This window comes from Musca autumnalis, unplaced genomic scaffold (genome assembly GCF_047663935.1).
Source record: "Musca autumnalis isolate F117 unplaced genomic scaffold, ASM4766393v1 scaffold_1, whole genome shotgun sequence".
Taxonomy (NCBI): domain Eukaryota; kingdom Metazoa; phylum Arthropoda; class Insecta; order Diptera; family Muscidae; genus Musca; species Musca autumnalis.
This window is the reverse complement of record NW_027411644.1, coordinates 18,172,722-18,189,615: the sequence shown is the minus strand read 5'-3', so window position 1 is coordinate 18,189,615 and position 16,894 is coordinate 18,172,722. Positions and strand designations below refer to the sequence as shown.

Sequence of the window (16,894 nt, the reverse complement as noted above, 5' to 3'; positions counted from 1 at the left end):
ACGTTACGTTGACTGAACCGAAGAGGTGTGCAAGTTACTTCAATCGACTGTTTGTCGAGCACCCCGAGAGTGACAGGGCGAAGAGAAGAGTGTTACGTCGCATTAGATCTCTTCCTGCCGAGGATGAAATACCACAGTTTACAGTGGATGATGTTGCGAATGGCATCAGGAACGCTAAAACATCCAAAGCGTTGGGCCCTAACGGAATTTCCATGGTAATGTTGAAACAGCTGGATGAGCCGGGAGTGGAGTATCTCACTAAAGTTCTCAACCTGTCGCTAGCCACCCTTATTCTTCCCGAAGTCTGGAAAATGGGCAGGGTGATCCCGCTACTGAAGCCAGTAAAGGTGAATCGTACAGGCCGATTTCGCTTTTGTCACCTGTAGCGAAGACCTTGAGGCCTTAGTCCTCCCCAGCATTAGAAATAGCCATCAAGTTGCCGATCATCAGCATGGATTCCGTAAGCAGCTCAGCACGACAACAGCGCTGCACGCCATCTCCGCACATATTTTTCGAGGACTCAGCCAGGAGCGGCCGTGTGATAGAACAGTGATGGTGGCGCTTGACTTATCAAAAGCCTTTGATACTGTCAAGCACTCCACGCTATTCGAGGAAATCGAGCAGACAACCCTCCGGCCAACTCTGAAACGTTGGATAATCAACTATATGTGTGGACGCCAATCGTATGTGGAATTCAGGAACAAGAAATCCAAGCCTCGTAGAGTGAAACAGAGAGTTTCCCAAGGAGGGGTGATACCTCCGGAACTGTTTAACCTCTACCTTTCCTGTATTCCGCCCCCTCTATACGGCATTGAGATCGTAACGTATGCGGTGATTGTACGATCCTGGCGTCAGGTACCTATCCTGATGACATCTGTGAGAGACTGAACTCCTATTTAACCGATCTTACCACCTTTTTCCACGCGAGGAATATGCAGATATCCGCCACTAAATCGACGGCCACTCTATACACCACATGGACGGCGCAGTATAGAAGGGAGTTGAATATTAGGGTCGATGGTAGCAGAATTCCGACCACAAACTGCACCAAAATTCTAGGGGTCACATTCGACTATATGTGATAAACTAAAATGTAGGAACAAGGTCCTCAAGTCCCTAGCCGGCAGCACTTGGGGTGCAGATAAAGAAACCTTGTTGACCACGTATAAAGCTATAGGTCGATCTGAGGTAAGCTATGCGGCGCCAGTTTGGTCCACGAATTTATGTGACACGCAGTGGGATGAGATTCAAATATGTCAGAACGCCGCCCTGAGAACAGCAACAGGATGCCTCCTTAAATCTACAGTGGAACATCTGCATGAGGAGGCAAAGATTCTTCCAGTACGACAACATAATGAGATGCTATCGTTGCAGTACTTGCTCGGGTGTTACCGGGAGAGCCATCCCAATAACCATCTGCTGGCTACCGATACACCCAGGCATATCAAGAAGGATATTCATGCTCTGGAGACGACGGTCCAACAATATAGGAGAGAAGCTCTAGATCAACAGGCATATCAGGCAGGTTTGAACAGCCTTTACACGGACACAGTTGCTAAGACCATAAGCAATTATTGTGTGAATGCAGTCATCGGAGCACATCCCCCATCTATCGCAGCTGAAGATCGTCAGCTGCCACGACAAACCAGAGTAGTTTTGGCTCAGTCGCCTAAATTCCTATGGGCGGGAATCGATCGTACCGTGCAAGCCATCTGCCCAGTATGCGGCATGGGCCCGCACGATACTAAGCACCTATTCAACTGCCCCGCCAAACCTACTCATCTGACTCCAGTGGATCTGTGGTTACATCCCATCGAAGTAGGAGGCATCTATAGGAAAATATGATCAACAGGCATAGGAGACTTCTATAGAATATAAGTAGAGTAGAATAGAAGATCTATGGAATAGAAGACATTCGTAGGAGGTTTCTACGGAATAGATGACCTCCTTAGGAGGTTTCTATAGAATAGAGGACATCTTTAGGAGGCCTCTATAGAAAAGAAGACCTTCGCGGCAGGCTGCTATAGAATAGAACATCTCCCGAGTTGGCTTCCACAGAGTAGAATACCTGTCTTGGAAACTTCTAAAGGATAGAAGACCAATAGAATAAAAGGTGTACGGTTCAATCCCTGACGAGCCATGAAAAACTTTACCACAAAGATGTGTAATTCGGACTCGGTGATAAAAAGTAGCTCCCATATCATTGAGCCAATAAAAATCGGAGTGCACTCATTGCTATAATAGAAGTCTCCATTGACCCTCCACCCCTTCGGGTATGCATGTATAACTAAACTAGACCCAAGAAACGTTTTAATATCCGGGAGACTAAGTAAGATATTCTGAGTTAGGCGCTATGGATTACATATTCTTTAAAATGTTCCTATTGTTGCAACGAAAATTTTTGTTGGTACAAGGAATAATCGACTCCAAGCAAGAACTTTCATCAACATGATTCCTCAACTTTCAACCTAGACCAAATGAATATATTACTATTTCTCAGACCGATCTTCAAATACTTTGAAATAGTTTATAGTTGTTCAAATATTTTCGAAATATATGTATGTATATTTAAGTAAGTATAAAGTTAATTGTAGTTATGTACATATATCCCTTAAAAATATTATTAAAAATTCTCCAGCAGAGATTTATTGAGAACAAAAATTGATTAATTCGTTTGTTAAAAAATAGTACTTCTCTCTATGAAGATGAATTGGAAATCAGTGCAAAATTTTATTCCAGCAATCAGAAATTTATTGGCATTCCTATAAATAAAAAGAAAATTCAAATTTTGTTATGCTGCAATTATCTACAAATTGTTATCGTGTAAACACAAATTACATACAAAGGACATTTAAGTCATACACATATCCAAATCTCATCAAAGATTATTCTGTAAAAAAGAAACATCAAGACATTACATCATTGTCATCATTCATTGATGACTCAAGGAGCAGTGAAAACATCTTGTGAGAAAATTTCCAAGACAATGACACTCTCTCTAACAATTCCAGGATAATGGATACAATAAACCATTTGTTGTTAAATTTCGTATTTGTTAGAATCTCAAATTTCTCATGAGCTGTGTTTTTCACTTTCAATTCGGTCGTCCATAACAATTAACCCAAGCCCCGTAAAAAGATATTGTTGCTTTATTGGGTTTCTGTAAACACAACACACAACAATCTCCTTTCCAAATCCCATTTAATCGTATTCTTACTCTAATCAAGTGTTAAACAATCAGCTCATTCACTCTCAGCTCAGCTAGGCTTGTTCAGCCCAGTATGGGATCGCATGGACGGCTATGGCTTAGCCATAGTTTGGCTTTTCTTGTGGCATGCCCTTATTAACTGGAAACATGTTTAATTGCTCTGTTGTGATGACGACTACGACGATGATGATGTCTTTGCAACACGAGCGTATCACACACTCACTCGCCAGCCCGGCAAGCCATTCAGTCCGTCTGTCATCTATCTATCCATCCAGCAAGCAATTCATTCATCCGCCTGTCTGTCCAACAAACCGCTCGTTGAAATGACACCAACAGCTGCAACCAACAAAATTTTCTCACACTCGGAGGAGCAGCAGCAGCAGCACTTCTCAATGAAGCTGAATGTTGTTTGTCCAAGAAGAAGACGATGGCCAAGTTGTTAATCAAGTCAACTTTACTGACGTTCTGACGATCTGTTCACTTGGTTGCAAAGTCAGCTCCAGGGGTTTTGTGTGTGTATGTCCGTCTGTCTGCTTGTTTCTGTAATGCTCAACAACAGAAGCACAATTTTGAACGTTTCCCAAACTAAAAAAACACAACAGTCAAGAAAGTAAGAAAAGGGCAGGTGGTAGTTATTACTGAGCTGCAGTTGTTTTTGTTATTCTCTTCTGTGTTGAGGTTTCCATGTTTTTGTTGTAAAAACTTTGTATCTGTTTGCTGTATGTTGTTGTTGTTGTTGGTTGTATTTTAATCTTCTCACTCACAATATTTGACACTGAGTATCCAGCCGAAGGAATATTGAGAGGGTTAGGCCTTAGAACAGTGGGAAGAAATGTTGAAAATCGAGAGTGAAAATTGCTACTTTCCAATTTTGAATGGAATGTCTATCTCTGCCACGAGGGAAGAATGTGCGGAAAAAATTTTATGTGGTGTTGAAAATTTGAATTCGCAACCCTCTATGGGTCAGATAAGCATGGCCTAAGGCTGCGAAAAAAATCTGATTTCTTGAACAGATTTAATTAGATAAAGGTCCGTAGGAGGCTTCTATACAATAGAAGACCCCCGTAGGAGGCTTCTGTAGAATAGAAGACCTCAGTAGTAGCCTTCTATAAAATAGAAGACCTCAGTAGTAGCCTTCTATAGAATTGAAGACCTCCGTAGGAGGCTCCTGTAGAATAGAAGACCTCCGCAGGAGGCTTCTATCGAAAAGAAGTCCTCCGTTGGAGGCTTCTATAGAATAGAAGACCTCCGTAGGAGGCTTCATCGAATAGAAGACCTCCGTTGGAGGCTTCTATCGAATAGAAAATCTCCGTAGGAGGCTTCTATAGAATAGAAAATCTCCGTAGGAGGCTTCTATAGAATAGATAATCTCCGTAGGATTCTTTTATAGCATTGAAGACCTCCGTTGGAGGCTTCTATAAAATAGAAGACCTCCGTTGGAGGCTTCTATAGAATAGAAGACCTCCGTTGGAGGCTTCTATAGAATAGAAGACCTCCGTTGGAGGCTTCTATAGAATAGAAGACCTCCGTTGGAGGCTTCTATAGAATAGAAGACCTCCGTTGGAGGCTTCTATAGAATAGAAGACCTCCGTTGGAGGCTTCTATAGAATAGAAGACCTCCGTTGGAGGCTTCTATAGAATAGAAGACCTCCGTTGGAGGCTTCTATAGAATAGAAGACCTGCGTTGGAGGCTTCTATAGAATAGAAGACCTCCGTTGGAGGCTTCTATAGAATAGAAGACCTCCGTTGGAGGCTTCCTTAGAATAGAAGACTTCCGTTGAAGGTTTCTATAGAATAGAAGACCTCCGTAGGAAGCTTCTGTAGAATAGAAGACCTCCGTTGGAGGTATAGAATAGAAGACCTTCGTAGGCGGCTTCTGTAGAATAGAAGGCCTCCGTTGGAGGCTTCTGTCGAATAGAAGACCTCCGTTGGAGGTTTCTATAGAATAGAATACCTCCGTTGGATGTTTCTATAGAATAGAAGACCTCCGTTGGAGGCTTCTATAGAATAGAAGACCTCCGTTGGAGGCTTCTATAGAATAGAAGACCTCCGTTGGAGGCTTCTATAGAATAGAAGACCTCCGTTGGAGGCTTCTATAGAATAGAAGACCTCCGTTGGAGGCTTCTATAGAATAGAAGACCTCCGTTGGAGGCTTCTATAGAATAGAAGACCTCCGTTGGAGGCTTCTATAGAATAGAAGACCTCCGTTGGAGGCTTCTATAGAATAGAAGACCTCCGTTGGAGGCTTCTATAGAATAGAAGACCTCCGTTGGAGGCTTCTATAGAATAGAAAACCTCCGTTGGAGGCTTCTATAGAATAGAAGACCTCCGTTGGAGGCTTCTATAGAATAGAAGACCTCCGTTGGAGGCTTCTATAGAATAGAAGACCTCCGTTGGAGGCTTCTATAGAATAGAAGACCTCCGTTGGAGTCTTCTATAGAATAAAAGACCTCCGTTGGAGGCTTCTATAGAATAAAAGACCTCCGTTGGAGGCTTCTATAGAATAGAAGACCTCCGTTGGAGGCTTCTATAGAATAGAAGACCTCCGTTGGAGGCTTCTATAGAATAGAAGATCTCCGTAGGAGGCTTCTATAAAATAGAAGATCTCCGTAGGAGGCATCTATAGAACAGAAGACCTCCGTAGGAGGCTTCTATAGAATAGAAGACCTCTGTTGGGGGCTTCTATAGAATAGAAGACCTCTGTTGGAGGCTTCTATAGAATAGAAGACCTCCGTTGGAGGCTTCTATAGAATAGAAGACCTCCGTTGGAGGCTTCTATAGAATAGAAGACCTCCGTTGGAGGCTTCTATAGAATAGAAGACCTCCCTTGGAGGCTTCTACAGAATAGAAGACCTCCGTTGGAGGATTCTATAGAATAAAAGACCTCCGTTGGAGGCTTCTATAGAATAGAAAACCTCCGTTGGAGGCTTCTATAGAATAGAAGACCTCCGTTGGAGGCTTCTATAGAATAGAAGACCTCCGTTGGAGGCTTCTATAGAATAGAAGACCTCCGTTGGAGGCTTCTATAGAATAGAAGACCTCCGTTGGAGGCTTCTATAGAATAGAAGACCTCCGTTGGAGGCTTCTATAGAATAGAAGACCTCCGTTGGAGGCTTCTATAGAATAGAAGACCTCCGTTGGAGGCTTCTATAGAATAGAAGACCTCCCTTGGAGGCTTCTATAGAATAGAAGACCTCCGTTGCAGGCTTCTATCGAATAGAATACCTCCGTAGGAGGCTTCTATAGAAGCCTCCTATTCTATAGAAAAGAAGGTCTCCGTAGGAGGCTTCTATAGAATAAAAGGCCTCCGTATGAAGCTTCTATATAAAAGAAGATCTCCGTATGAGGCTTCTATATAATAGAAGACCTCCGTAGGAGGCTTCTATATAATAGAAGACCTCCGTAGGAGGCTTCTATATAATAGAAGACCTCCGTAGGAGGCTTCTATATAATAGAAGACCTCCGTAGGAGGCTTCTATATAATAGAAGACCTCCGTAGGAGGCTTCTATATAATAGAAGACCTCCGTAGGAGGCTTCTATATAATAGAAGACCTCCGTAGGAGGCTTCTATATAATAGAAGACCTCCGTAGGAGGCTTCTATATAATAGAAGACCTCCGTAGGAGGCTTCTATATAATAGAAGACCTCCGTAGGAGGCTTCTATATAATAGAAGACCTCCGTAGGAGGCTTCTATATAATAAAAGACCTCCGTAGGAGGCTTCTATAGAATAGAAGACCTCCGTAGGAGGCTTCTATAGAATAGAAGACCTCCGTTGGAGGCTTCTATAGAATAGAAGACCTCCGTTGGAGGCTTCTATAGAATAGAAGACCTCCGTTGGAGGCTTCTATAGAATAGAAGACCTCCGTTGGAGGCTTTTATAGAATAGAAGACCTCCGTTGGAGGCTTCTATAGAATAGAAGACCTCCGTTGGAGGCTTCTATAGAATAGAAGACCTCCGTAGGAGGCTTCTATAGAATAGAAGACCTCTGTTGGGGGCTTCTATAGAATAGAAGACCACTGTTGGAGGCTTCTATAAAATAGAAGACCTCCGTTGGACGCCTCTATCGAATACAAGACCTCCGTTGGAGAATTCTATTGAATAGAACACCTCCGTTGGAGGCTTCTATCGAATAGAAGACCTCCGTTGGAGGCTTCTATCGAATAGAACACCTCCGTTGGAGGCTTCTATCGAATAGAAGACCTCCGTAGGAGGCTTCTATGGAATAGACGACCACCGTAGGAGGCTTCTATAGAATAGAAGACCTCCGTAGGAGGCATCTATAGAATAGAAGACCTCCGTAGGAGGCTTCTATAGAATAGACGACCACCGTAGGAGGCTTCTATATATATATAGACGACCTCCGTAGGAGGCTTCTGTAGAATAGAAGACCTCGGTAGGAGGCTTCTATAGAATAGAAGACCTCCATTGGAGGTTTCTATCGAATAGAAGACCTCCGTTGAGGCTTCTGTCGAATAGAAGACCTCCGTGTGAGGCTTCTATGGAATAGAAGACCTTCGTTGGAGGCTTCTGTCGAATAGAAGACCTCCGTTGGAGGCTTCTATCGAATAGAAGACCTCCGTTGGAGGCTTCTGTCGAATACAAGACCTCCGTTGGAGGATTCTATCGAATACAAGACCTCCATTGGAGGATTCTATCGAATACAAGAAGACCTCCGTTAGACGCTTCTATAGAATAAAAGACCTCCTTTGGAGGCTTCTATAGAATAGAAGACCTCCGTTGGAGGCTTCTATAGAATAGAAGACCTCCGTTGGAGGTCACGTTGATTTCCAAAGTGACCGGAACCATAAAACATCACGTTTAGTATTTGCGAATCAGAAATTCCAATTTTTTTCTGTCGGCAAATTCTTAACCCCCTCCCGCAAAGCCTACAAAGGCAACCTGTAACATTTTTCCACTTGTAACACCTCCAATTGCCCAGTGCAAATTCACTTTGCTTACATGTGTTAAACACGTTCCAAAAAACCCCGTCTTTCATCCAGAGATTTTCTGCCCAACAACACACCCCTCAAAAATGGCACGAACATTTTTCAATCGCACCTTACAACAAATTTACCCACTGTGTAACCAAAATGTAACGTTCATTTCAGTTGTTGTCTGTCTGTCCTGACCTATACAATGCACTATGCTGCTGCTATCAGTAACACAAAAGGATACAAAACAAGCAGGATTTTTATGAAACCCAAGGATAACAGCAGCAACAACAACGACGACAATAAAAACAACCCCATGTGCACGAGATAAATGAAATGGTGGGAAACTAACTGGCAAAGTGTTTCCCACGATATTCAACTGCATAGTTTTGCTACCTGTCTCCCTATTGTGCATTACAAACCGAACCAAACCACCATCATCATTGACACAACCAGATCCGCCAACCACCACCACCATCATCATCTGTAGTTTCGAACAACCAGCAGAAGAAACAACCCCTAAAAATAAGAAGCAAACAAAACTCCAAGTTGGGATCGTTGCCAGCCAGCCAGCACACGCTCTCTATTTCTTTGACACACACACAGAAGAGAGTGTGCCTTAAGGATTCTCTTTATACTGGCCTACAACACGCTCTCTCTTTGCATTGTTTTGGAGGTACGTGTGTTGAGCACGAGTTGTGAGTTGGTTCTGGGACACGTGTGGGTATATAAACCCCAGCTTACTCTGATGCAACCATCATTCTCAGCAAAGTCGTTGTAGAACGAACATCAAAAACTGTTTATTTTTAAAACAAAAACTACAAACAAATATTTCTACAAAAATGGCCAGCAAATACGAAATGTCCAAAACCTACCAATACCGCAAAGTGATGAAACCTTTGTTGGAACGCAAACGTCGTGCCCGCATCAACAAGTGCCTCGATGACCTTAAGGATTTAATGTCGGAATGTTTTAAACAAGAAGGCGGCGATAGCACACAGAAATTCGAAAAGGCTGACATTTTGGAAGTCACCGTCCAGCATTTGCGTAAATTGAAGGCCCAGAAACAACAAATGAATCAAAACAATCTCAGTGCCCAACAAAGTTTTCGTTCCGGTTATATTCAGGCTGCCAATGAAGTGTCACGCTGCATGGCCACACTGCCCAACATTGATGTGGCCTTTGGTACCAAACTAATGACTCATTTGGGTTTGCGTTTAAGTCAATTGGAATCACCTCAGGAACAACCATTGGCCGTTAGCACCCCATTGACAGTTACCTGTGCCAGTTCCCAATCAACTGCTGCCTCTGCCATGTATAGTCCAGTATCAAGTGGTTATGCCAGTGATTGTGACTCCTCCTCATCATCATCATCATCATCACGCTCCCGTTCACCAGCTCTACCACAACACAAAGGATTACTACAAGTCAGCACAAATGCCCCAGTATGGCGTCCTTGGTAATCAGACAAACCATCAAAATAACAACAACCGAACACCAGCAGTGCTTTACCGTTCTTCCATAAAATGTTTAACGATCTCGTTTGTTTAAGTAGTTTTTAAGTTCATTAACTAATTGTCGTCGTCGTAATTCAATGCTTTATTATTTTGTAATTATTTTATTATTTTGTTAAATTATTATCTAAGGATATACCAACCACGAAGAAGAAGAAGAGAAGATTGTTTGAGTAGCTTTATTAGTTAATTCAACTGTGATAGGGTCCTATTTTTGTGTTTGTTTTTGGAATTTCTCCTAAAACAAACAATTTCATGTCTAAATATTCGAAAAAAAAGACTACCGATTTATTTTTAACCCGAAAAGAAAAGAAAAACAAGAAAATATAAGAAAAAAAAATACCACAATTTTAAAACATAAACAATTGATGTTGTCTTTTTTGGAAACCAAGGGAGGTTACTTCTGGGAATGATACTTTTAATAAACATTGAAGTGAGATGTGAATTCAATTACCGCTGTCAATTTGTTTACAAACAAACATAATAAAGTTGACAAGTAATTATCCACAATATTTACTATTTCATGCGACAATCAGATATCCATTATCCGAAACTGAAAATAATTATCTTCTGCGTTGTTGCAACATTTAGGTCGCATTAGCAGATCTCGTTCAAAATCGATCAATTTCAGATGTCTGGAAATATCAATTACTCAATATTTGCTCCAAAATATTTAAAAGGTTGCCAGAAAAAATACTTTGCCGATGCTAGAAAAATCTCTTCTTATCCAAAACATTTCCTTCCCCTTCCAACATAATTTGAACGTACCTCTAAGGCCTACTACAAGTGGAACGAACCATCAACGCGCCTACCTTTTTGCCTGCAGCCCAACTGGTGCGAGAATTGAATAGCTTCTGGCCGAAATAAAAAAGAATCTCTAGTTCTTGATAACAGGCTCTATATAGGGTTGAAACACCCTAATCATAGTAACATCAGTTCGCCTTGGTCTATGATTAAGTTTTTATACCCTCAGGTATATAGACTTTCATACGGGCAAAATGTGCCTCATCGAAATAATGGTTAAGACCCCAAGTATGTTTGGACGAAGTGTGTTTCAGACAATTTGGAGTCGTTGAGTAATGTCCGTCCGTCTGTCTGTCTGGCTGGCTGGAGCGCACGTTAACTCTCGAACGGATCAACCGATTCGATCCAAAATTTGGCTTTCGTAATATTTTGTGCAAACTTAGTTTAAGTTCGAAGATGGGCTATATCGGTCCACTCCTTCCGGTACCTCCCCCACAAAAGTTCGAAAATGTTCGGAAAATTTGTGTGCTCGATAACTCTTGAGGGAAGTAACCGATTTGACAAATACTTTGCACATCGTGAAATTTCTACTAAACTTAGATAAGGTCCCAAAATGGACTCAATCGGTCCATTCCATAGGGTACCTCCCACACAAAATTTCGGATAAGTTCAGATTAGGACCTGCTCTCGAATCGCTTTGACGTTTGTTGCAACAACTTGTATTCATTGCCCTCCATACGACGGTAGAAGTTTCATCAGGGGCAAGTCCATACCCGTGTATAGCGGATGGAGCGCAAGACAACTCTCGAACGGATCTTCGGATTCGGTCCAAAATTTGGCCTTCGTAATATTTTTTCCAAACATAGTTTAAATTCGAAGATAAGCCATATCGGTCCACTCCTTCGGGTACCTCCCCCACAAAATTTCAAAAATGTTCGGAAAAATTGTGCGCACCGATGTAATCCATACTTTGCACATCCTAATATATCTACCAGACATAGATCAGGTTCGAATATGGACTAAATTTGTCTACTCCTTCTGGTACCTCTCACACACAATTTTGGATTAATTTTTGTTGAAGCGATTTGCATTCGCTACCTCCACTACGACGGTAAAAGGTTTTTCAGGGGCAAGTCCATATTTCTTAGGAAAACAGCCCGAATGGTGTAAAAAAGTCCATATGTCACTATATGTGGCTGTCGGAGAGCACGATAACTCTCGAACTGTTCAATCGATTTGGTCCAACATTTGGTCCAACATATCCAAACTTAGTTTCATGGGGCAATACAGCTCCATATTTAAAAAATGTCACTAAAATGCTAGGACGATATCACTTGAATGGGGCAACCAATTTGGTCCAAACTTTGGATCTCGTAATATTTTGTCAAAAGTTAGGTTAAGGTCTAAAATGGCCCATATCGGTCCTCCCTAAGGGTACCTCTCCCACAAAGGTTCAACATTTGTGTCTTAGTGTAGTTAATTCCAAATCCATAATTGTCGGCAAGTTGAAATGTCCAAAAAGGGCCACAAAACTCTGAAGAGGGATATACATAAATCTGTCGGCAAAGCAGACTGACACTTTTTTACTTGTAAGCTTTTAGCTTCATTATCACACCGAAATGACTGAAATTTGGTACTTAGTCTTCGTTGGGGATATAAAATTTCGCCCAGAATTTTGTCGGTATAGGTCGGTAGGACGTCAATATCCCACCGAAATGACTGAATTTGGTTATTTAGTCTTCCAGAGGTTTATAATATATTACCGAAAAGAATTATTAGTATAGGTTCAAGTCTTCCTTTATCCCCCATAGAAGCATACCTCTTAATTTTTGGAATTTTTTAAGTTTTAGCCACATTATCTTACCGAAATATCGGAAATTTGGTAATTAGTCTTCTTTGAGTCTAAAAACTTTTCATTATGAATTTGTCGGTAAAGATTGCTGAAATTTGGTAATTATTCTTCTTCAGTAACGAAAGGAAAATAATTGTTCGATTTTACTTCAATACAACTCGTGTTGGAGGGTATAACAAGTTCGGCCCGGCCGAACTTAACGCCGCTCTTACTTCTTCAAGTTCAAAAAAAATTAAAAAGAAATTCGTAAGTTTTGTCGACAACTCAATACTCAGCTTGTGTCTTTTAAGAGAATTAAAAACTAATAACAGGGGTGGTGGACCTAAGCGGATGATTTTCATGCGTAACAAACGAATTTTTGAAATTTCCACAACGACCACAAGTTGTACACACATTCGAAACGATCCATCATCGTAAGCTGCATCTAAGCGCAAATTTGTAGGCGTTTGAGGTGGAGGTATGGGAAGCAGTGGTCCTACTTATTCCACTGACAGATACAATCTTCACGAATTAAATTCTCAATTCTTCACACATTACAAAAACACCACTTCCATATATTTTTAAAACTTTCGGAAACAGTCAGTTGGGGAACTGCCGAGATAGAGTTGCTGAACGTATACATCCCGCAGAGAAATAGCTATATCTCAGATTGCGAGTCTGACATTAGCCCGCTTTTGGAAGGTCATAATCGTCTGGTCCTGGGGAACTTTAATGCGCATCATGAGATGTGGCATTCGGCCCTCGGAAACGACCAGAGGGTTACAGCGCTGGCTGAGTAGATTGATAGCTCTACGTGTCACTTGGTCCGACAAATGACGTCACCTGGCAACCCGTCATTTCCCTTGGGTCAGACCATCTCCTCATAATTGTCTCCACTAGCAGACCACCCGATTTCATTACCTCTAAACGCCACACATTCGTCAATCATAAGAAAGCTGATTGGCCGGGCTTCAGAGAGTTCACCAATCACCGCTCCAGAGAACTGCCCAATCCTTCTAATGTTCGGGTAGGGGAAAGGACGTTCCGAAACATCATCACTGCTGCAGCCGCTCGCCATATCCCGAAGTAAGATCAAACTTCCCAGCAGAGGCGACGAGATTACAAATGAGCCTGATGAGCTTCGTCGAGCCGACTCCAATGACTCCAAAGTTAGGGAGCTGATATTGGAATTTATCAGGCTGGTCGGCGAACATAAGCGGAACAAGTGGTAAAATCATCTCACTCTCGAACCCTGGAAGGATGGAAGATAGGACCACAGCCACGTTTGGCGACGCACAATGTCTCGAGTTCATATTAACTGTGGCCAAAATTAGAAGGAGTTGTCGTAGGTGCATCAATTTTGGTACACGTACCTATTATTGACTTACAATCTTCAGGACAAAAAATTGGGCTGGTCGGTCCACGTTTTGATATAGCCCCCATAGAACCGTACCTCCCGATTTTCGGTATTTTGAATGTTTTAGACACAATAACCCACCGAAAGTATTCAAATTTTGTGGTTAGTCTTCGGCAGAGGTATCAAACATTCCAACAGAGAATTGTGGGCTTAGGTCCACGTTTTGATATAGCCCCCATACAACGGTACCTCCCGATTATCGGTATTTTGAAGATTTTAGCCTCATTATTACACCGAAATTGATGAAATTTGGTATTTAGTCTTCGTAGGGGGCATTATATCTTCACCTTGAAATTTGTATGCATAGGTCCACGCCTTCATATAGCCCCCATAGGACGGTACCTCCCGATTTTCGGTATTTTGGAGGTTTTAGCCTGATTATCACACCGAAATGGCTGAAAATTGGTATTAAGTCTCCGTTGGGGGACTTATAACCTTCCACCAGAAATATGTCGGTATAGGTCCTCGTCTTCCTATAGCCCCCATAGATCCGTGCCTCCTCATTTTCGGTATTTTGAGTGTTGTGGCCTTAATATCCACCCGATATGACTGAAATTTGGTGTTTAGTCTTTATATTGTCTGTGAGCATATTGAATATATCAAACTCTTGTCTTTATATATGAGAAATTTCCTTTAAAACATTTTTTGACCGATTAGTGGTCAAACAACGGTCAATTTTTTGTAAAAAATCGAATATTGATTTTCGCTGTTCACAATTGTTTTAAAAATTGATATTTTTAAAAGTCTCTCGTTTTGAAGCAAGATTATTAGGTACTTAATAAGCCCACAAAAATATATGATGATCGGTTCATTCGTTTTCGCGCTATAGCCAACACTGCAAAACGATTTGTTAAAAAAGGGGGTATCCTCTCAGTGAGGTGGTCGCTGAAAAAGAGAAATGACACATTCGTCTGCAAACCTCTGCAGCTGGGACCTTTATATATTTGAAGTACTCACTTTTTACTACTCATACAGCAAAAAATATCGATATACACTTTTATACAATTTTTTTCCCACTCCACTCAATTTAAAATTTGCTTCAGAAAATTAATAAACTTAGTAATACATGTTTGGGTAAATGTAAACACCATATGATTAATATTTACATGCAAACAAAAGCGTAGCCAAGTTTATTACATCCCAAGAGAACTTAGGAACCATTTTTGCAGCGACCGTTACTTTTAAATTTTAAATATTAACTCATATTATAATTTATTAATTTTAGAAAAAATAACACAAAAATGCGTATTAACTAAAATTGTCGGATTTAAATCCTCTTATAGCAGAAACTACTTAAGGTATCAGTACCAAAATTCAGATTCTTCTTAATTAACATGTTTTCTATCCCTACCCATCAATAAATTTGTTCAACGAAGTATTTAGTTTTTACCATTTTTGGCCACGGTCGTGACACTGTGCGACGTTACGTTACCCGAAGAGGTGCGCAAGTTATTTCAATCGATAGTTTGTCGGGCACCCCAAAAGTGACAGGGCGAAGAGGAGAGTATTACGTTGCATCAGATCTCTTCCTGCTGAGGATGAACCACCACAGTTTACAATGGATGATGTTGTGAATGCCATCAGGAACGCTAAATCATCCAAAGTGTTGGGCCCTGATGAAATCTCCATGGTGATGCTGAAGCAGCTGAATGAGCCGGGAGTGGAGTATCTCACTAAAGTTCTCAACTTGTAGCTAGCCACCCTCATTGTTCCCGAAGTCTGGAAAATTGGCAGGGAGGTCCCGTTACGGAAGCCAGGTAAGGATATCTGAAAAAGTGAATCGTACAGGCCGATTTCTCTTTTGTCGCCCGTAGCAAAGACCCTAGGCCTTAGTCCTTCCCAGTATCAGGAATAGCTATCAAGTTGCTGATCATCAGCATGGATTCCGTAAGTAGCACAGCAAGATAACAGGGATGCACGCCATCTCCACACATATATTTGTCAAGGACTTAAACAGAGACCGCCGTGTGATAAAACAGTGTTGGTGGCGCTTGACTTATCAAAAGCCTTTGATGCAGTCAGGCACTCCACGCTGTTTTAGGACATTGAGCAGACAAACCTCGGCCAAGCTTGAAACGTTGGATAGTCAACTATATGTGTGGCCGCCACTCGTACGTGGAATTCAGGAACAAGAAGTCCAAACCCCGTAGACTGAAACAGGGAGTTCCTCAAGGTGGGGTGATATCTCCGAACTGTTTAACCTCTACCTCTCCTGTATTCCACCCCCTCCAGACGGCATCGAGATCGTGACGTATGCGGATGATTGCACGATTTAACCGATTTTACCACCTTTTTCCACGCGAGGAATATGCAAATTTCCGCTTCAAAATCTACAGCCACACTGTTCACGATATGAACAGCGCAGTTTGGAAAAGAATTGAATGTCGTGTTTGACGGTAGCAGAATTCCGACCACAAACTGAACCCAAATTTTAGGGGTCACATTCGACACTACTTTCAAGTAGTGCGCGCACACCACAGCTATCTGCGACAAACTGAAAAGTAGGAACAAGGTGCTCAAGTCCCTAGCCGGCAGCACTTGGGCTGCAGATAAAGAAACCTTGTTGACCACATATAACGCGATAGGTCGGTCTGTGGTAAGCTATGCGGCGCCAGTCTGGTCCCCGAGATTATGTGATACGAATTGGAAAACGATTAAAACATGTCAGAATGCCGCCCTGAGAACAGCAACAGGGTGCCTCATAAAACCTTCAGTGGACCATCTACATGAGGAGGCAAACACAATGAGATGCTTTCGTTGCAGTACCTGCTTGGATGTTACCGTGTGAGCCATCTCAATCACCATCTTGTTTGTTGGTAGGCCCGACACATTCAGGCAAAGCAGAAAGGATATCCATGCTCTAGAGGGAGAGGTCCAATGCTACAGGAGAGAACCCCTAGATCAACAAGCATATCAAGCAGGTTTAAATAGTATTCACACGGATGCAGTTACCAAGGCCTTAAGCAATTATAGTGTGAATAAAGTCCTCGAAATACATCGCCCATCTATTGCAGCCGAGGAGCGTCAGCTGCCACGACAAACTAGAGTAGTTTTGGCTCAACTTCGCTCGGGATATTGCAGTCCCCTAAATTCTTATTGGGTAAAAATCGACCGTGCGGTGCAAGACATCTGCCCAGTATGTGGCATGGGCCCGCACGACACCTTTTCAATTGCCCCGCCAAACCTACCCATTTAACTCTCGTGGATCTGTGGTTACATCTCATCGAAGCAGCCACTTTCCTGGA

The 16,894-nt window shown here is 42.0% G+C and overlaps 1 protein-coding gene across 1 annotated transcript; it reads left to right on the top strand.

Annotated features, from left to right (window-relative positions):
* The first annotated feature begins 8,926 nt into the window (after positions 1-8,926).
* Positions 8,927-9,606, top strand: E(spl)m7-HLH (Enhancer of split m7, helix-loop-helix). Its single transcript, XM_073963274.1, has one exon. It carries the CDS (start codon positions 8,986-8,988, stop codon positions 9,604-9,606), a length of 621 nt encoding a protein of 206 aa, XP_073819375.1. The 5' UTR covers positions 8,927-8,985.
* Positions 9,607-16,894: the final 7,288 nt, after the last annotated feature.